The following is a 21702-nucleotide window of genomic DNA, read 5'->3' on the forward strand; positions in this document are numbered from 1 at the left end:
AAAAAAAGACAAAACCTTTCCCATTCTCCGATTACCAGCAATCAGTGCCTTTCGAGATGGTAAGGTGATCATTAACAGCCTCTCATCCACGTCCTTAACAATCAAACGCTTTCGCACCGCCCGTGCATCCACCGTGCCACCCATTAGGGTACCAGCTGGCCATTGAGAGGAAATTACGCTGATTATCCTGTCGGTAAAACTTTACCACTCAGATTCTCAGGTTGGTTTTTGCTGGTCGTATCACTTTTTTTCCATCTCGCTACGCCTGATCGGTTCTACCGGTGAAGGGTGCATTATCATCAGCCAAACAAGAAAAAAAGGAAAACAGCATAATATGAAAAAAAACGAACAACTTTCCCACTTTTCCACTACCGTTTGCCCCTCTTCGAACTCCTCGCTGGGATATAAAATTAGTCCTCAGCATTACAGCACGTTTCCACGAGCGAACGCTGACCAAAGAATCTTTTCGCCACCATTTTCTCTTTTTCCGGCCGTTGTTTTTGTTTTGGCCGGTGGTTTGCTGTTGTGTCTTAATTAGCTGTAATTGATCCGTTTTCATATTCAAGTAGCTTAAACGCAACCCACCCTTACCCCAGACCACTCGCCCACGGGTGACCATCGTTTCGCGATCATCGCGGAACACCACGGGAAGCAATTGTGGGACGAGATGAAAATTGCCTTCTCAATGGGTTTTCCCGTTGACGGTAATGCTTCTAAAACCGCACAACTATTTCCCCCCCTTTCTGCTCGCTATTGCACTGTTGCTCTTTTATCGGTGTGTGTGTGTGTCTAGATTGAATGCACCTGGAAGCGAACCGAACCGGCCTGAGCCCGGTGTTTGGCTTAACGAGAAAAGTTTTACTTCCCATCAACAAATTGCCGGCGTGCAAGTGTTAGGCAGCGTGCAGTCTATGGGATGGTAGGATCAGGCTCGGACGGTTCTCGATGGAGTAGGTCCATCGCCAACCCGGCTCACCGTTTAGCTAACGCGTCGGGCAACACTCGCCGTGGGAAAGCTAATGTACAGCGGACGTAAATGAGTTACGGTTTCTTCACGCCTTTTATTTGATGGTCGCTTACGGTGGTTTGCATCGCTAGTTTGGAGAAACGTTTGGAAGGTGTAGTTAGTCGCATAGTATAGTACAGTACAGTACACTAGCATAGAAACAATTACCTAAGAGGGAAATGCTAGCAACTTTCGAGCTTGAAAATTGAGGTCGATTTTAAATTGTAAAGGGTACATCTTCTTGCAAGACGATCGAAATAATATTATGAAGGAGAAAGATTCACTTTTAATCACTTCACTTATGTAGAATTAATTATTAAAATTTATGCTACGTTTGAATGCCCGATATATTAAAAAGTACAATCGTTTTACCCATTTTCCATTCTGTAATTTTGTCACCCTGTGGATTTTTCATCTGTTCAATTTATTTTTGCCCGGTTTAAAGACAGTGATATTAATTGATTAAGAGCAGCTACTGAGAAAACTGTCGAGGAATTCAAATTCTAATTGGTTCGTACAATGATTCTTAGTAACGGGGTAACATGTTCTAAAAAGGAGAGCATACTGAAGTCCTTTTTTGACAACTTTAAATTTTACATGATCTTGTATAACGTGGAGAAAGTTGGAGGTTTTTAATTTAGGTCAGAACCCAGCACAAAAAGGGAGGCAAATCAACACAAAAAAACTCATCTCGAAAAGTACATGGAGGCGCCTGGTGTTTTACGCGTTGTGCGGTTAACGCTTCAAATCACCATATGCGTCATATTTAATCCGACATGTTGAGATCTGTTTTCAAACATTGGACAATTCGAACGAAACTGCATACCAGATTGATGAAATGCAATAAATTTTGTAAAATTGTTTTTCTCACTCGTGTCCGCACCAACATCTTAGCAGGTGTTATGACACTCTGACACGAAAACCCACCCAGCCGGTATGGGGAACACGGTTCTGGAGAAGCTGTAACTTCAAACGGATGCAATGCCTTATCGATAAGCCCCCTTGCTGAGTATTATTCTATTTCCCGGGCCTTTCCTTTTTGCTCTCGGTTGGACTGCGGTAGGACAAACAGGACCGGAGACCATTCGAGTCCGATCATCACTACTGACCTGGGCGTCCTCTAGTGTGGTAGGTGACAGGAAGCATTTCGAACGTCCACAACTCGGGTCCTTCTGCCCGGGAGTCATTCAGTCAGTCAGTCAGACGTGGAAGGCAGGCCGGCAACACCGAGGACAATGGTTAGCTAAAAGCACAATAACCATGCGCCTGAAAGTATGCCCGGTTCGTTGACGATGGCGGCGCTCGGACGGCGTCCTACCTTCAAAAGGATAAACGTGCCCCAGCGCTACCGTCGGGTGGCCCGACGATACAAAAGCAGTACCTTCGGTTATGGAATCAGCACACGGACGGTTTCGTAGGAAGGACAACAAAGAGACCGACGCCGACGTCGTATGGACCTTCGTGGTGGTTGGAAGGAAATCTTATCAATTTTCCTCTGACTGATGATATCCTCCAATTGGAGCAGTGTCACGTACCCAATATCACACGTCCGCTCATGCATCAAAACGACGATGACTTCAAAATGAATGCTGTGATGTGTGTGTGTGTGTGTGTGTGTGGGTGAGAGATAGAAAGGATTCCGGAGATGCATCTCTAACGATGACCGATGTTGTCCGAAACATCGGAAAGGGTTCGTACAGCACAGGATGCAACTCGGGCGGGAAGGATGCGAAGAAAAAGAACTAAACGAGGGAAAGCTTTTTCGTACTTTCATACTTCCCACTCGCCAGTCTAAGTAGCAGCACATGTGGAGGTGCATCCACCAATGCAATCCGATTTACGTCGGCACCTTTAAACTGGATTTATATGCATCGAACCAATAATATGATACCAATCTTTCAAACTGTCAGGCATACGGGTACGCTGAATCAATGCATTGTTCATTCGTCTAACGGGCCTGATGTCCGAACGGTCCCCGTACCGGACCTGCTTACGGACGTACGTGCGCCACATATTCTATTTCCGTTACGCTTTCGAAACGGAGCGTGGTAGCGCCTAAATGTAGGCACCGTTCGCTGACGCGCTGGTCACCACGCGATGATGGAATTCTTCTGTATCTATCACGAAAGCTTTGGACGCTTTTCGCTCGCACGTTTTGCGAGCCATTCGTGCTATAATGGGTTGTGCTTTCGGTCGTATCGGTATCGTCAATCATTATGACGCGCCTGTGGTTCTAGATGGACGAGAAGGGTTGGGTTGCTGTCGAGGTCTACTGTGAAGAGTAGACTGCACCTTTCTCAGACACGTCGCGGTTCGTTAGGTTGGTCGAAATCACCAACGAGATAAAGAACCACAAATATTCCATAATGTACTGAACTTCGGTGTACGTGTTGGTATGATAGGTTTGGGAATATGTGTTGGAGCTACAGATGAAGTAGCTCCCCAATCTGTACTTCAATCAGGGTTATGAGCTTAATGAGATAGCATGGCGGTGTCATTCGGACTTCACGGATTTACTTTTGAAATAACAATATTTGAGCTACTATTTCAACGATTCGGGGGGAACAATTTGGTCGTATTATTAAATCTAAAATGGTTCGTCTTAAACAATTGAAGACATTTTTTGTGACATGAATTTTTTTTTTTTTTATTCATAAAGAACGGCCTGGCCGTATTGCTTGTGACATGAATTACTGTTTGTTAATTTTTTTCCAGATGTTTAGCTAAGTATGAAATACTTTCAATAAGAGAAACAATATTTTAATTGCAGCTTACCATATTACTTTTTACGTAAATGCGACAAATGATCGCATTAAAAAGAGTTTAAAACGCATCTGGCTTGCAAAACCTTAAGTTTTTCTGTTCAATTCAACGAAAACGCCTTAAAGTATGCAATCTGTAAAACAATCATTTAAATAAATATCACATGCGTGCGTGTATTTGCTTTCCATTTAAAATGTTAGGGTAATTTGAGTACTTAATTAAATACAAACGTACTCTTAGTATTTTAAGCATAAATCGCAACCTTTCATTAGTCCACTTTTAAATGCAGGATCTTAGCAATAATTTCAAAAAATTGCCCAATAACGTTGACTTATGCTCTACTGCGTACGTGATCAAAGCTAAACCCCAGCTGCTCTCAACTGCAGCAACAGGATGTACCTATCCCTCCAGCCTGGAAAAGCAACAAAAACAAAACGCCAAACTAAAATCAAAGCGTACAATTCACGCTCCAGGTGGTACAAAGCGTCCCGGAACAACAAAAAAGTTACCAAACCATTCAAAAACATAACGCCGTTTGCCTGCTTCCGTTGATGTGGAACGAAATAAACTTACACCTTGTGTTTGTGCCCGGAAAAGAAACCATTCAAAAAATTGTTTCAACATGCTGAAAACTCATGAAGAAAGCTGGCCACATTTTAATGTTTTCCCACAGGCTCACACGATAAGCGTGGCGCGTCTTAACCTGATCGTCTGAGATTTTGCTCCCCTTTTTTGCAGCGGAAAGCCGAAGGCAACTTCCCCATTTCCATCTCATTTGGTCCGTGATTGGGCACGTCAATGATGTGAAGGAAAAAGTTTTCCACACCACAGGTTCCTGCACTTTTCGGACGCACGAGGAGGACGTTCGTGGAGTGAGGTGCGTGGTAAATCGTCAATTAGCAGTCAAGTTGAATGAACGAAAGTTTGCTGAGTTGAAAATTATGCTAAGCGTGGCGTGGCGGAGTGTGTTTGTTTGTTCCTCGAAACATCACCTCCGAGCTACCCATGCTAACGAGTCATCGGGCAGTCGATAGCTAATGATCTCCCGTTGAGCATGGTGTGATGAGAAGAAGCCAAAAATCGCTTGATTCAGTAATGAGAAGGCCGAAGAAAAAACGAGGCTCGACTTCAATCTCAGCACCGAGATGTACGCAATGTTTTACCCACATTGCGCATTGCGGAAGTCAGTGCTGCCTAACCTCGGGTCATATGTGAAAAATCGCACATGAGCAGTTAGGGAGAAAATCCACACACTCTTAAGAACACACCCATCCGGTTCCAATATCCGACACCGGGTAGTGAAGTGGAATTATCCCATTTAATTATGACCCAGGTTTTGCTCTTCAGGGGGTGAAATTTTGTTAAAAAGAACTTCCCACAAGGAAAGCTGAAAAAGAATGTTCCTCCGGCGGGTAATTCATTATTTGTCTGGCGGCTGGGAAAGGTACTGGCTTCTTGTACGCTGCTAATTAGTAGCGATTGCTGTGCTTCGGGGTTTTTGCCTTTTTGGTAGCAAGCAAACACCTGACTGCGAGTGTAGAGCACAGTCGGGAGAATGGATATGGAATTGCACAGCTTCAGCAAATTTCGCTCCAGTTAGTTGTGGCTGAATTTGCTACTTAACGGATAATGGTTAGCTTGTGTTAGAGTGTGCTTCTGCAGCTTGTGCTGCGGTTTGAGGCAGAAATACTCCTCAAGTACGTTGTTTACATTATTATCGTTTAAGAGATATTGGAGGTACGACGTAGGGGTTGTCTTTTTCGTGGTACAACAACGGAACACATCAGAATAAGGCTTTCGGAGATGGGTACAATGTAGTGCATAGCTCAACTACCAAATACAGATGAACGAGGTTAATTCAAGCTTGATGCTTTACTTTGTGGAAAAATGTGACAAATAATCGCACTTAAAAGTGTTACAAACCCATACAAACCGATCTTCAGTTTTGCATATTTATGCAGCGAGAACGCCTTAAAGTATGCAATCTGTAAAACAGTAATTTAAGCAAGTACCACAGACGGGAGAATATACGCATGGAATTCTATATGTTATTATTATTTGAGTAGTTATTTAAATACAAATCTATTCCTACAATACATGAGAACACTTGTAAATTGAAATTCAAAAAAATTCAACACAGAAAAGATGAACAACTTTCCAAAATTTATGATTTTTGAGCCTCTCTGAAGAGATATTGCAACAATGTTTCTTTTGGGGAAAATGTGACGGGAAAGCTTGAACAGCATTGGAAAACACTTTTAAAACGTCATTGTATCGAGCATAGTTCTCATAGAGTGGCAAGGATCGTTTGTTAAAAGTGAAAAATTTTCAAGCCATTCATCTCTTCTTCCTCGTATGCGACAGCGTTTGCTTTGACTAGTTTTAGCACAGTCAAAAGGTCAAATTAAGTCTAAAAGTTCTTTAAATATACAAAAGCTTATAGCATTTACAGAATTCATCGAATGAAGTTATGTGATTAATTGAAAGCCCTTGACCACGGCCTAAAATATTTAGGAATCACAATACAATACAATTTGACCCAGAATTCTGGAAGAAAAATGAAGAAAATATTATTAAAATAAAAAAATACGTAGTCGAATCCTCTTCAATGTGAGCTTAACTAACTTCACTTTTAAACTGCCTTATAAGTTTTAATTTCTCCTTTTCTTTGTAAGTCTAATAAATTTCTTCCTTTAACTCAGATTTTTTTGTTGAAAATAATACAATAAACATTATCGTTAAAGGTGTGTGAAGAATGTTCAACTTACTTGCCATCAAATTCCTTTAGCAATAGTAGCTTTAGTGCCCAAAAGCTATTGTTTTAACTGTGCAAATTTTTGAAAATTACAGTTTCTGATTGTCAAATCCAACGGCGCCGGTTTTCAAACGATAGGACCGGGGTTCCAATCCCGTCTGGGCCGTTCCCCCACAGTGAGGACTGGCTATTCAACCATATGCGGTATGAATGAGTCTAGTAAGTCAGAAATGGCAGGCATGACCTTGGAGATCGTTTGGCCAAGAATGAAAAAGAAGAAGAGATTATTAAAAAGTTAAATATATTTCTTTAAAATTTAAGTACCCCTACAATATATATTATTGGAGTGAAACAATTAATGGCGTCGATTTTTCATTGTACAACAGTTATCTTTAACGCATTACAAAATTAAGATCGCTTTAATTCCTATTTGAACACAAATGGGCACCGTTGTCACAAACGTTCCCAGAACGAACAGTCGCAAGAATAGGTCACGGTTTCTACTTTAGGATGTCCGCATTGATTATAGTCTTCAGGTTGAACACATCTTTTCAACAGTTTCTTTTCCGCAAGCAGAACGACCACTTCTTGTTACACAGTTATCAACTTATTACGTAGAATCTGGAAATGACTGAATTAATTATAATGGTGTTCTAGCGGACCTTGGACCAACCGAATCTCGAATAAAACTGACAGTAGCATTATAAAGTGAATTATTAAGCCCAAGAAATACGAGGAATTGTTTAAAGTCAAACCCTAAAGTCGAGCTTCAATTTAATTCATCTGTGTAGAAATGCGTTAGAGGTCAACCTCCATCGTGTTTAACACGCCTGCTCCTGTCCCTTCCAAGCGCTCAACTCTCCATCGGATATCGATAATTGAGCAATTTACTCTCATACTTAATGATCCATTTGCCGTGTTGCTCACCAACTCACCAACTGCTCCATCGTCAACTACAACATTATCCACAAACCAAAACCAATGCGGTTCGAAGAAACCACACTATAAGCTCTTAGTCTCGTAGTGTTTGCGTTTGTGGGAAGCTTGGAAATGGAAATTGTGTTGTCAGATCTAGGGTAGGTAAAGGCTTGTGCAATTTTGTTCTTCCGGTCAGTATCATTTCAAACGGAAGGTAAAGCTATTATGAGCTATTGGGAAAACTTTCTTCTGTGAGCTATCTTCTTGCTTTTGAGATTGTTTAGAGGGATGTTTGTTTTTCTCATCTGGTTTTGTACTCCGTTCATGTGCCTGGTATGATTTCATGCTATTCTTTCCCATACTTTTTCATCTAATCACTAGTCATGGACATAAACCGTATCGTTTTCGTTACCCATTTTCTTTCGCTAGCTTCACTGTCTCTTCACCGCTAGAGTCGTTGATCGTGTACGGGGCAAGCGAATGTCAACGACAGGACGTACCCCGAACGACAATGACACTAAACGGCAAGACCGGAGAGAAAAGAAAGGAGACCAACCAAAATTGAATTGACATGCACAACATAAGGCAAAGAGCCAGACAAAAACTAACCTTATCTTTTTCTGCTTTTTTCTTCTTCCATTCCAACCACCTCACCGGGATCCGGATCGGTCACAACGGAATGTTTTCGGGTGCGGTTTCGGGCGTGTTTGGACACTGGCGTTTAACCCCTTCGAACCCCCGCCTAAACAGACTTTCTTAGACATGCACCGTGCATGCGGCACGTGAAAAAAGACTACGAGGTGTGTGCGGCCCGGTACCAGAGCACCATGGCGAAGATTGGGCAAACGGTGGCGACGACAACCACCACCACGGTAGCAGCCTCACACGCCTATCCAACAATGGCCACACATCCGGCAGCTGTCCTGAGCAGTGGTAGCGGTGGGCAATACCACAGCGGTGACATGAGTCAGCATCAGCATCACCATCACAGACAGCAGCACGAACATCCGGGCAGAAGCCATCCGAACAGCACCAAGTCGATCGAGGATGCCGAGGAGGAGCGGCTGAAAACGGTTTGCTGGTAAGTGTTCCGGGAAGAAGTATTTAAAGATGCCTACGGGCAAAGGGAGAGTTTTGTAAACATGAATCGTGTCCTTCCGTTGGACACATGCGGAGAGAAACTATAAAAGACGCCCAAAGACCAAAAGAACTTTAAATATTGATTTTAAAGCTTTTTTGAGAGCTGGTAAGCTGTTTTTCTTTCAAAATTAGTGACGTATGGTTTGTGAATTTATTTTATGAATTTTCTGTAGCCAAACCAGAATTTAAATTTTTCAAACAATAACATCGAAACATTGGTGGCAGCTAATACGCAACGAAATCTACTAATCATTTCGGTCAGTTTTTGCAGAGTTCATTATTTTATTTATTTATACATACAAAGCTATCCGTCAAATAGAGACCTTAAACTGGATCTCGGAAACCAAGAGGAAAGCTGTGACCAAAATTTCACCGAACGATCTCAACTGATCTTTACTGTAAAATTGTCCACCGAAGAAAAGCGAATATGGAGCAAAGGTTATAAATAATGAGCTGTTTTATACTAGTTAGAACGACTTATCTAAATGCTCTTACTAAAGTGTCGGTCTTCATACGGCAGGACCGGAGAACCCCTTACGGATCATTCTCCCGAAGTGAGGATTGACTATCCAACTTGTTCTTCCTAGGCACTTTATTCTCGGCCTGCCGTTGCAGACTTTCTGTGACTTAATTTTACCTGTACTAAAGTAGTCAGCCCTACGTACGGGGAGGCGATCTGGATGGGATTTGAGCCCCGGCGCCGTTATCACCTCGGGAACCGGTTCGCCCTATCCAACTACGTGATATCATTAAGTCTAGTGAGCCAGAAATGACAGGCATGACCTCATTATAAGAGCCTGTTAGGCAATGAAGAAGGGAAGTTCCTCAAATAAATAAGGGCTGTTGTTGATCTAATCAACTGCGATAAATGTGATGGTGGTCCTGGTTTAACTAGTTCGCAATGAATCACACAGTTTCCACAAACTCGAATTATTTGAGCCATCGATCTTTGACCGAGACAAACAGAGGGTCCTTATTGTGTTTTGAGTTTAGGACTTTAGAAAAGGATCGATTCCTGTAACCACCTGTGACAATAAGCAGGAAACCCTTCGGATTTTGCCACTGGCGTAACATTTCGCATATGAAAAGTCGGTTTCTGATATAAACTACTTGTTTCTTTACCATCAAGAAACCACCTTTGAGATTATTTTAAAAACCTTTTTGATCTGGATCTTTTTTATAAATAGTTTTGTGTCATATCAAAGATCAACTTATCAACATTCATTACATTTTTCATCTTAAAAGCATGATTAAGCTTGTCATGTCGTTGCTAGAAACTGTCAAACCTACGATGAATCGGATTCCAATCCGACTAAAAACTTTCAAATCATTGTCTTTCTCATATAAAGATCGACAGGAAACCAATCTTGTTGTAAAAACTGAAAGCTTTTTTCTCGCACGAAGACAAAAAAATCCCCCAAATCATTCCAATAGCTACCAAACCTACCAGAGTAATCGCCATTGCCTTTCGATTACATCCCAACAGCACAGCAATGGATGATGGTGCCCCGGTGCGCATCAAATAAAAGCCAGCGAACGATTGCCATTTCATAAACAGTAACTAACTACCATTAGCGCCTACCAGGGGGCCGGGTAGTTGTAGTAGGGTGATCCGCACACACACACACACAGCCCAGACCAATCAAATTTATTGTTTCACACGTAAGCTGACAGGCGGCCGGGTGAGGTTGCTGTGTGACGGTGCACTATTTCCTGGACGCGGACACAGATCTCGTTTACACCATCTTGTGGTTTTGTGGGTTGAGGTTGTTTGCTGGTTGTTTTTCTCTTTGCCCTCTTGCGACAGATGAAATTGAAGCTAGCCCACGGAGCTGAGACAGCAAAAGTCAGCCTGCCAATGACCATTCAATTTCGCCCGAGATGTACCGACCGGAAACGGTTCGCTTTTATTGTACTGTTTCTTATGCCTTCGTTCCGCAACAAAAGATGATGTCAGTCAGTTAGCCAATGAAACGAAGGACAGGGAAACCGAAACCGGACAACAAATTAGGTTTTTGAGGTTGACCTCTGGCTAAGTGTCATGGCCGATAAAATGGCGATTCATTTACACAAACCCCCGGTAGGGCTGACCGGGGTAAACGTTTGCTCCATTTCATTGTCTTTCTCGGTCACATTTAGTGCCCATTACGTTCGTTCCAAGTACCGGGAATTGGAAACTCATCAAATTGCCATCGGATCGATAACAGGAGTTCTGGTGCTTGGTTGATGCGAGTGATGGTGGTTTTCACTTTTATAAAAAGTGGGTTAAGTAGAAAAATGTATTGGAATTAATAGCATTCAAGCTTAATCAAGTTGAAATGGTTTTAGTAAAATAAATTTAAAGATTTGTCAAGCAGATTGCATACCTTAAGGCGCCTTACAGCGTACAATTTCGCCACAATTTAAAGCCGTGCTCAGCCATCCACCACGGGCAAGATTCAACCGATTTAGCCATCATTTGATGTCACTACATACGCTCATAAATGTAACCGGTGGCATCATCAGCAAGCTGAGCTTCTTACCATCTTAGCGTCTTGCGAGACATAAAGACAGTGCGCCTTCTCCTCGGGCGTCTTACGCTACAAGTCAGTATCACCACTTTCCCGTCAATTGCATCGAGTGCATTTCCCGTCAATTTCACACCGATTACACGCTACACTAGCGGCACAAAGTCTTCTTCAACGTGTGTGTGTGTCTGGAGTGTATTTATCTATCATTCTGAAGGCCTAAGACGGCCCACGGAGCGCTAAGTCGTTCGAATCCCATCGTGTTGCGTTTCCCTCCGTTCGCTGTCTCCTCGACTAACCACCACTCTCTGCTCTCTTTTCCCTCTCCCACTCAACAGTGCCTTCCAGAAGTACATGCAGTGTTCGGAGTTTACGGTGCGGCATGCCTGCGGCGACGAGACGGCGCTTTTCACGCGCAAATTCCTCGACAAGATGTCCAACACGCTGATGCGGGTAAGTGTGTGTACTCGACCGGAAGCGCCCGGTGTGTATACCCGTTGTGCGCCGAACAGGATAGCGTAACCTTCCCCCACCTGGACGCCGGTCCGTTTGGTGTTGACTTTGATTGGTGTGGCAAAACGGGGTTTGGTGTCCTGTTTCTTGGAATGTTGGAGTTTTGTTTATTGATGTGCTGTGGCTTTGGGAAGGTGTGGGCGCTCGTCTGTGTGTGTGTGTGTGTGTGTGTATACTCGCTAGAACAAACATCAATCGGTCGGAGGTTCGTCTTTCGGTCCGTTTTCTGGTCCACTTTACGGTTCAGCTTCATCCGCAATGGTGTGACAATGGTGTGACAAAGTGGGAGCTAATTAGGGACTGGTAATTGTTCTATTAGCAAAGACATTGTAACGATGTTAAACGCAATCAGGCATGCGTTAGCCTTTTGTTCCGGACGGTTCTTCGGGTCGGATGGTGTGATGGATGCTGCGTAATCTTTGATCAACACCATCAAAGAAATGCCTTTTAACCTTTTGGCTTAGGGGAAAGTGTCAAGGTACAATTTGGAGGTGTTTAATGGAATCATCATCATATTGTTTTGAAGCTAAAATATTCAAATTATTAAAGGAGAATAAACACATTATTGAGGATGAATATATTGTGTTGAATATGAGAGTGACATATTTGGCAAAGTTTATCTTTTGGATTTTTACAAATAAAAACCGTCTTAGTTTAAGTGCCAATACAAACTAATATATAACCCTCTATATATTTATAAATTCTTCATCAACAAGTTTGCTTTTTTCTAAACAAGGTTAAAGCATTGTTATTGAACTTAAGTCGCAGAAAACGTGAGGTACTAGGCGCCTCCATGAGTTTTGCGAGAACAAATTATTTTGTGATGTTTGATAAAAGAATTACCAGTCAAATAACAATTCAAAATTTTGTTTAATAATTTTTATGTGAGAAAATTATTTATTTTAAATTGAAATAATTTAATCTCGTTAGATTACCAGGAAAATAAATGGAAATTATAAATTAAATTCACATGTCACACCAAACCATGGAAAAGATTAACCTGAAGCAATAATCAGCCACCTTCCTTAAATTAAATCGTGTTATTCCAAGTCATATGCTTCAATTACCCAACGCCCCAACTCAGCAATAAACAAGTTCTGCTAAATCCTCTGCCATTTGTACACCTTAACACACCTCTTAGCGCAACCTATTAAACCAATTTGTATGCCCAAATCCACCTCACACCGTTCTTGCCACCCCCTGATCCTCTTTTAGCAAATCGTTTAAGCTAGCTTGGGATCTGCATATGCGGTAGCCAGCAGATCAATCCACACCCCCCCCCCCCCCCGGTTTTTATTGACGAACTTAACAACGTTGTACAACTTTTTTACAAACACAATACGCTCATCAGAACGTCTCGTCACCTCCGCGGTACGATGGTACATTGTGATGAATAAAACATGGCCCAGCACACATACACACACACAGAGGTATAGCCGCATCACGGGTAAATACCGGCAACAGACAGTGGGTCCTATTTCACCGTACACTTAGTTGTGCGTGAAAACAACACACACTAAATTCAAACGCTTAACCTTTCGAACGGTGGCCAGTGCAGTAACCCATTGTAATGGTAGGCGTTGCTGTTTTAAATACTCAGGTCAGGGTTTTATGTGTGCGTGTGTGTGTGCGATTTTTTGTTTTGTTCTACTTCGTTCCTATCTAGTTGGATCCGTTTTTCGGCCGGAACATAAATACTGCTTCTACAGGCCAGTTCATGCATATTGCATCGGGGTTTGCACCCGTTTAAAACTAGAGCAAGCCTCCATTCACTGTCCCGCGCGCTATGTTTTCATGGTGACGGGCACACGGCGGTGAAGTTGGGAAAGGAAACAGTAGGCCATGATTTATGCTGCCCCCGTTTACTGAGTGACAATGAAAACTGTTCCATCGGTTTTGTCGAACCAGAAATAAACACATGCACCGTTTCGATGCACCAGCGTGTCCCTAGCCCCACCAATGCGAGTAAAGAGGGATGTTCTCCACCGGGGGTGCATGACCAAAATTTTAGGCAACAAACCATGTTACTCTTCTAACTCACCCAATCCCGATTCTCACCCCAACACCCCATTGAAAACCCATTTTGTCCATCCCTAACACTATTGATTTTTATTGTTCTTTCTCTCACTCGCTCACACCCACCCGCACCGCTTGCGGTCAACACAAACGTAAACCGGAAACAGATGCACTGCGTCGATTACACGCCGGAAAGTGGAAAATGCCGGGATTACTTCAGCTCAAGCGCAACCCGGCCGGGTTTAGTGTGGTGGAGTTCATCAAATATGGCCACACTCGCCCTCGTGACGGTGCTTGCGGTCGTACGTGCAGCGCGGCTGGGAACGCTTATTTAATCGCCAGTGACGACAGTGACGCCGATCGGTGCTGCCCGATCGCACCCGGTACGATCTCGATGACGGTGAGCGGCGAGAGGATGCTGCTGGAGCTAATCGCCGGCCATGGAAGGGCTGTAAATTGAGTGGAAAAAAGGGTTGAACAGGCAAAATAGAGGATGAAAAACAAAAACGCTCAAAACAGTAAAATAGTTTAGTCACACAAAAAAAAAAACAAAAGTGAGTTTTGTGAGAGAAACATACGCAGAAAGGGAGAGAGAAAAGGTAACAAAAACAGCACACAAAAGTGCCACATTGTGTAACAGAGTGGTACAGAATGGCATGGCACAGTGTGAGCTTGTTCTGGCTACATCACAGGAATGAAAAAGAAGCTAAAAAGTTGTTCCCTCCTCTGTTGTGTGGAATATACCGCAAAACTGGAACTGGTGCCGCGACCAGGATACGAACGGTCTATTGTCTTCTGCTGGCGATCATGTCTGGCCCAGGTGTATTAATTTGTTTTAAGTTTACAGCTAGACAGAACAGAACAGGAAAACGATGACTATAAAAAAGAGGAAAACACATAAAAGAGAGTTAAACAAAGAAGGACTTTTATTATTAACGATTGTTACTATATTAATTGATTATTCCTTATAAATACTGCCTTCACTAGAAATGTTTCTTCTCCCCGGGAAAAAAAAAACAAAAAGGAAAGCGGTGGATGGAAAACCAGAAAGGAGAAAAATAGGGAAGCAAAAGCAGCACATGCACAAAACTATTAAAAAGAAGCAGCTAAAAGCTCAAAGGAATATAAGTAAAATTAAACTGAAAGAAAATGGAACAAGCGTGGACTAAAAACGAAAAGGAAAAGGATCAAAATCTTGCTTGCCATTATTCTGCTCCACGTTTTCAGTTACGCTCAACGCTCCTTCCTAACAACTATTTAGTAAGTAGCAAAAGAAAATGAAGAGAACAAGCGAAGGATAGGAAAGCTAATAACAAACAAGCAACTCATTATTAAAACTAGGGTCTCACCAATCGCCATTTCGTAACCCACCCATGGGAAAACGCTTCAAAAACCTTTAACCTTTTACACTTAAACAAAACATCGCCCTCCCCTAAAGCTTAGCGTGCTGTTTCGGTTTTTGCTTTTTTCTCCCAGCTGCTGTCGAACAATCTGTTACTTCTTGTCCTTCGAAAGGGAAAAAACAAGCAGCAGCAACAACAGCGAGGAAAACCTATATGAAAAATATATAAAACGAAGGAAACTGTTGGGCTTTTAGAGAACGGGACAAAAGGGATGTAGCCATTGGGATGCAAGAGTGCAGTCGAGTTGGATTTGTATGTAGATATATGGTGTGAAGGGTAGATGCGGATGAAACTGTTTGTAAAGTGTGAGTAAAGAGCGATAGGAAAACGTGGCAAACGGACTAACTAGCATGATTAACATGAAACAAGCGATACGAAACTCGGAAGGCAGGCAGCGAACGCATAAAGAAAAAAACATTGAATAAAAGTATCAAAAAAAACCTGTACACTATGAAAACCGATACGAAACCTCGTTGGTAAGTTGTTTTATTTACACAAGCCATTTTGGTGTTGGTTGGTTGGAATGTTTAATAAGCTTATTAATGAGCCGGGCATTCCATTCTCCCATTTAATAGCAACTCTCTCTCTCTCTCTATCTCAATTACTTCTTCGCGCACGATCGATGCTTTAATCGGATGGCGTGATTAGATGCGACCCGATTTAAATGCGCCAGATTGTGATAATATAATGCACGCGCAATAAATCAAAAATACATCAAACGATGGTGTTATGAAAGAAATTAATAAGCGAACAACAACAACAAAAAAAACGAGCGGGAGCACAGCAAATGAGATGCTGCTAAGTGATGGACCTCTTTTATTTCGCTTTGTTTTGTTTACAGCATGTGCAGTCAGCATTGAATCAGCATTTTATGCTGGGTAAACGCTTCACCGGCCAGGGCTGGTCCGGGACGGGACAACCCCATTCGCTTGCTCGCGTATTCTCCAATTATGGCGTAATTATATCAACAAGACCCTATCCCCGTAAATCAATTTAAAATAATGACAAACATGAAAGCGACCGAGTGCATATAGACTACTGCCGCATACATATCATTGGGTGCCGTTGCATCTCCCGACGGAAACACCTGGGGATGCCAGCCAACAAGCGGTGGACGGAAAGGGATAGCGCTGCGCGGTGATAACGGAAAATCGTTGCGGGTATTAATAGAAAGGGTGAACAGTGAGGTAAAAAAAAACGAGGAGGAAAAAGGAAAAGAGAAAGCGAAAAAAGCAAACAGACACACACACACACGTCGCGAAACCAATGCAATGAACGCCGGGCAAAACCCAATATTTTACTCATAACGCATGGATTATTTCCCATTTTAGCTTGCGCCCGACCGAATACCGATTTGCACAGCGTCAGCAAACACTTTTCCTCGCCCTCCTCTTTTTCAACCTCTCCCCCACCCCCCCCTTGCCCTCCTTTCGATTCCAATCACCCTTTGCGTACATATGTATGTAAAATGATTAATAACAACACACTAGTTCAATAGGCTGAGTGAAAGGGGTGAAAACAAATGTGAGCTCCATATTGAATCACAGAAATCCTGCTCACACACATACATGCGCTCAATAAAAAAAAGTACCCAAACGAACACACTCCTGTAAAGATTTGGCTAGTGTGAGGTTTTGTTTCGATACAACAAATATAAAAAATGTGGCCCCCACGAGGGTTCATCTCCATTCCCAGCATCGCAATTGGCTTGAGCTTGTTAGTTTTTGTGCAAATTCTCGTTATTTATTGGTTATTTCAATTACAAACCACATAACTGTCTTAATTAATACCGCCGGCTCGCTTTTCGACGCAACCCCGCCTTTGGTGTCCGTGCAATTGGATGCTTTTGATATTGAAGCCATCCAATTGGTGGGGGAAAAAAAGGTTTGGTTGTGTTTTTATCTCTCACAGTTAAAAAAATAGTAAAACTGTAATGATACTTTGGAGTAAATAAAAGCAACAAGAGGTTTACTTTTGCTCCACAAGAGAGCCGTTTGTCGTTTTGTTTTAAAGGGAGAGTATGCAACGAAAGGACCTGTTTGAAAGTAATAGATTTAAAACATCAGAATGTACTTTTGTGATTAGTTAAATTTGATTATTTACGTCTGCTATATTGGACTGTTGCTTAAGGCTTTCTGTGACTTAATTTTACCAGTAGTCCTGCTTACAGGGAGGCATTCTGGATGGGATTGTAATACTTTTGGTTTTATTTTAAATAATTAAAACTTGTAATAACCATATAATAATAGAATGATGAAAATTTTGAATTGTTTTAATGACCTTTCGTTATTGTAAACCGATTCTGGGTTTGTTTAAATGTTATTTTGCGTGGTCCAGTGGACGAGGGATCCGGTCTCGATCTTCAGATGGAAGTGCTAAAGGTCAAATCCTATCCAGACCGCACCCTCGTACGTAGGACTGACTATCCTTATCCTTAGTTATCAGGCGCTGCGGCTGCTTCACGGTCATGGTCTGCTGCAATAAACTTCGATACTACTCACGGTTTAGCGCCGTCGACTGCCAATCTATTAACCCGGCCGCTCTGGCGGACGCATCAACGCCATCACTCCATCTCAATTTGGGCCTACCACGCCTCCTCTGGCCTCGTGTGGACGACCTAAAAGGACTTTACGGGCTGGGTCGTCCGGTGTCATTCTCATGACGTGACCAGCCTACCGGAGCCTGGTGAGTCTAATTCACTATACGATGGTGATATAAGAGGGTTTCGTCAGTTTTGCAGGACAGAGTCCACATCTCAGAGATGTATGTGAGTACTGGGACTATAAATGTTCTGTACAGTCCCAGCTTCGTCCGTCGCGACAGGTATTTAGAGTGGAGAAGTTTCCTCAGTCTGTAGTATGACCGGTTGGCAGCCAGCACCCTTGCGCGTAACTCAACATGTTGTTGTCGGTGCTGACTTTTGATCCCAGATAGGTGAAGTTTTGGACGACTTCGAAGGCGCAATCACCTATCTGTACATCCCTGCGTGAATCAGTGTTTTTAGCATGGCTGATTGTGGTGTCACCATCATCTTGGTTATCGCCTCGTCAACCTCCAACTAGCCTGACTATCCAGCTACAGGTATAATCAAGTCACTGGAAGCCAGCCAACATAGAAGACCTGTCCTAAAGCAACTGTTATATAGCAAAAAAAACTAATTCAAATTAACTTAAAAAGATTGATGTTTTTACAATCAGTTTCCTCACGCCATGCAGACTAACAATCAGAGAAAAAAGCTTCTCAAAAGAAGTTACGAATTGCATACATTTAGGCGCAAGGAAATGGGTGATCACTTTAAAACTTCTGAGGCCTAAAAAGGTTGTAAACTTGGACCTTATATAAATCAACCTTCTCACTCACTCCGACTTATTGTATCAAATTTCATGTATGTTTGTTTTGCGTACAACACTACTGTTTGTATTATGGTCCTGTTCCCCCAATTTCAGTCAATTTATTTATTTCCTTTGGTTCCGTTATTTAAATATTATCTCACCGGCAATCACCATCATCCACCGAAAACATTGATTCCAAATCCAATCAACAAATGAATCACAACAAACACACATTCTCAACCGAAAATAATATCAAAATGTATCAACTCGTTTTTTTTTTTGGTTTTGGTTTGCTATCGGGTAACGTTCAATTGTGCACAATGTTTAGCTTCGATCGCGAGCACGAGTGCCTAACGGGTGCATAAGGGTGCAATTTATTACGGGAACACAAACTAATGGAACCAATATGAAGTGAAAGTGGAATGTAACGGCACAGCTAAAACAAAACGGAATCGAATAAAACAAACAACAAAAACAGCCAGAGGTGATATAATATGTGAGCTTTTTTCCTGTTATTGTGGTGGCAAGCAGCTACGCTAGAAGAAAAAACATGAGACAAAGCAACACAAAGCGTGCTAGTGGAAAATAAATTACCCACCGTGGGAACGGAACGCCCCACCAGGCACGAATGCCCTAACAAAAAGAGAGGGTGGGATGTGCACTCAACAGTTTCTAAAACAAACCGACCCAGCCATCCAGCCAACCAGCCAGCAAACAAACAAACAACCAAACAAACAAAACAAACATCGAACAAACGAACCAACTGACAACACAGGAACAAACGCAAAACCTAACCGAACCTAACGAGTTGGTTTTGCTGCGGCTGATTGCAACATAATGCAACCTCGTTTTGAACACACACACACACACACACACACACACGCCCCGACCTGACTGACCCACGGACCTGTGCGGTTTTTTGAAACTTTTGCATTCAATCACATCCGATACGTACCGGGCACTGGGCGCCTCCATTTATCGTTCGGTTGAGTTTTGTTTTTGTTTTGCACCGATTTTTTTTTTCGCTTAACTTACCTTCAAATATGCAGCTGTTGATTCAACTAAAAGAGAGCAACACACATTAGGAGGGCTAGGAAATGGATCAAAGTGATTTAATTCGATAAGACTCGGAAACACCGGACCGTAGAAAGGCAAACTACATAACTCCACATACAACCAGGCGTCTCCATCTGAAGTGAAGGAGCAAGGGAGCCGTTGTAGAGTTAGGTGTGTGAGAAGCTAGGTAAACAGTCTCCTCTTAATTGTTTTTGAAAACTTTGTATCATCCCCTGCTTCAAACACGCGCTCGGGTCAGAGTGTGAATTTTATGGTGAGTGTGAAATGAAGCCATATCAGCTTACCTTCCATTGATGGACAGAGTCTCACGAACCCGAATGAAAAGAATGCTTGTCCAGAGTGAAGTAGCTAGTAGATAGAGAGAGAGAGAGAGTGAGTGCGAGTAAATTGAGGCAAGAAGACGGGAAAGTTTGTACAGCAGAAAAGACAAACAACACAAAACCCCCAAACTTGCTGTATTTGTTTAGCTAAGGATGCAAAATTTAAAGCTTGTGTTTAGACTAGCACTTTTCCCCGACGAACAGTGTGCTGAAGACGATCAACGGCACACATTTTAACTACCATTTAAGCTCTGCGCTGTACAAATACCGAGCGGGCGGTTAGTTCTTCCGAACCAAAAGTGTAAACTAAACAAACTCAGCTTGCCAGAAAAGAGAAGGGATACTCTTCGGAACCATTTGTCAGCAAGGATGGGGAAGAGTTTGATCCTTCTTCTCACCGACAGTTTAGCACACTCGATTGCTAAGCTCTTGTGATTTTTAAATAAAAGGACGTAAAAAAATCCCACACGTTCTACGTTCTAGCACGGGTTGTGCTTCGATTGGGGTTTCCTGTCTCATTTAACATACCTGCCTTCGCCAGTTGACAGCAGTCTCGAGCTGCTCGAGTTCTTGTTTGTTTTGTGTTTGTTTTCTCTGTTCCTGTTTTGGTGTACTCTTAAAAAGCACACACACACACATACACACTCGCGCGTGGAAACCCATTCTTCTCATTTATTTACTACCGACTGCGAGTTGGTGAGATGGAAAATGTGTTCTGACTTGCTGGTTCACAGCATACAACAACGGCGTACACTCGCGATTACACGGATTGAGCAGGTGCGTACGTGTGATGAGTGCTTAACGAGCGCGGCGTGGTCTTGATTTACCACACGGGCGCTTGAATGGAGATGTAATGTGACCAGACTGGGTAATGTGATACCGCTTTGCTAGTTGCAGCTTTTCAGGTTTGTTTTTTTTTTTCTAAATATCAGTGCTACGTAAAAAGAGTGGAGAAAATGAGTTAACGCTTTGGTAATTTGGGTTAGAAGTAAGATAGAAATCTGAGGCTGAAAATTCAAAAGCGCCTGAAGGTAATGATTCACGAATAATTTAACTATTGTCGAAAACGCCTAAAGGTATGCAATCCGTTGCTTCAATAGCAGTTGCATTGCTCTGGCGATTAATTATAATACAAATTTTTCATTTAATTTCACTTAATTATTTTTTGTTGCTATTATTTATTGCTTGATTATTTCATTATCCCATATGAACTTATGAGTCTATTAACCAGGTTGATTCTGTTCTAATGATGGATGTCAGTTGAAGAAAAAAAAATTATGCTTATTTTAGAAAGAGTTTAAGTTGGTGTTATTCAATCAATTGAAAATTTTTAATATCTCAATTGATGTGTATGATTATTTAACTTCACAATAATGAAGTTTATGATTTAAGCTTTGTTAAACAGATATTTTTTGTACCATGAAACCCTGAAATACGTTAAACGTCAAGGATTTTAAGGTGATGGTTAATTATTTTCATTGTGCTTTGCTTTGGCCAACAATCACTCTACACAACATATCTGAACAATATCTGTATTTTAGTACTAAAAATCATGAAAAGATCGGTCTTTTTCCAAGACGAAACTTTTCGTACCTGCGACGCATATGCGATTTGTGCCGCACCCTACTTACGGGTTTCCTTCCGGTAGTGACAAGATCGAGGCCTTACCTTGAGTAGGGGGACTCTCAAAGCTCTTTAAAGAAATTGGACGTCAGGTTTTGAGTTGCGTTGAAAGACAGCTTTATTTATACCAAAAATTTGAAATAAAAATTTAAATGGATGATGTGTACTTTTAACTTTAAATGGAGCCAAAATGTAGTAATTCATCGCCTGAACTTTTAAAAGACAGCACTGTCTATTTCATTCTGTTTCCAGCACATGTTTTGTACGATTTCGGGTGCTTATTGGTTGATTATTACCTTGTTTTCGATGACACGTATGGTTTATTGGCC

At 42.1% G+C, this 21702-nt stretch overlaps 1 protein-coding gene across 1 annotated transcript in view; it reads left to right on the forward strand.

The window, feature by feature from the left end:
* The window catches only part of LOC118516472, a 56323-nt gene extending 40839 nt beyond the window's left edge, over positions 1 to 15484 (forward strand). The window contains exons 5-7 of the mRNA XM_036062390.1: positions 8193 to 8523; positions 11428 to 11542; positions 13786 to 15484. Coding sequence (XP_035918283.1) covers positions 8193 to 8523; positions 11428 to 11542; positions 13786 to 13953 — 614 coding nt within the window. The 3' untranslated portion in view covers positions 13954 to 15484. The remainder of the gene's footprint in view (positions 1 to 8192; positions 8524 to 11427; positions 11543 to 13785) is intronic.
* Positions 15485 to 21702: the final 6218 nt, after the last annotated feature.

Source organism: Anopheles stephensi, unplaced genomic scaffold, assembly GCF_013141755.1.
Source record: "Anopheles stephensi strain Indian unplaced genomic scaffold, UCI_ANSTEP_V1.0 ucontig30, whole genome shotgun sequence".
In the NCBI taxonomy this organism is placed as follows: Eukaryota; Metazoa; Arthropoda; class Insecta; order Diptera; family Culicidae; genus Anopheles; species Anopheles stephensi.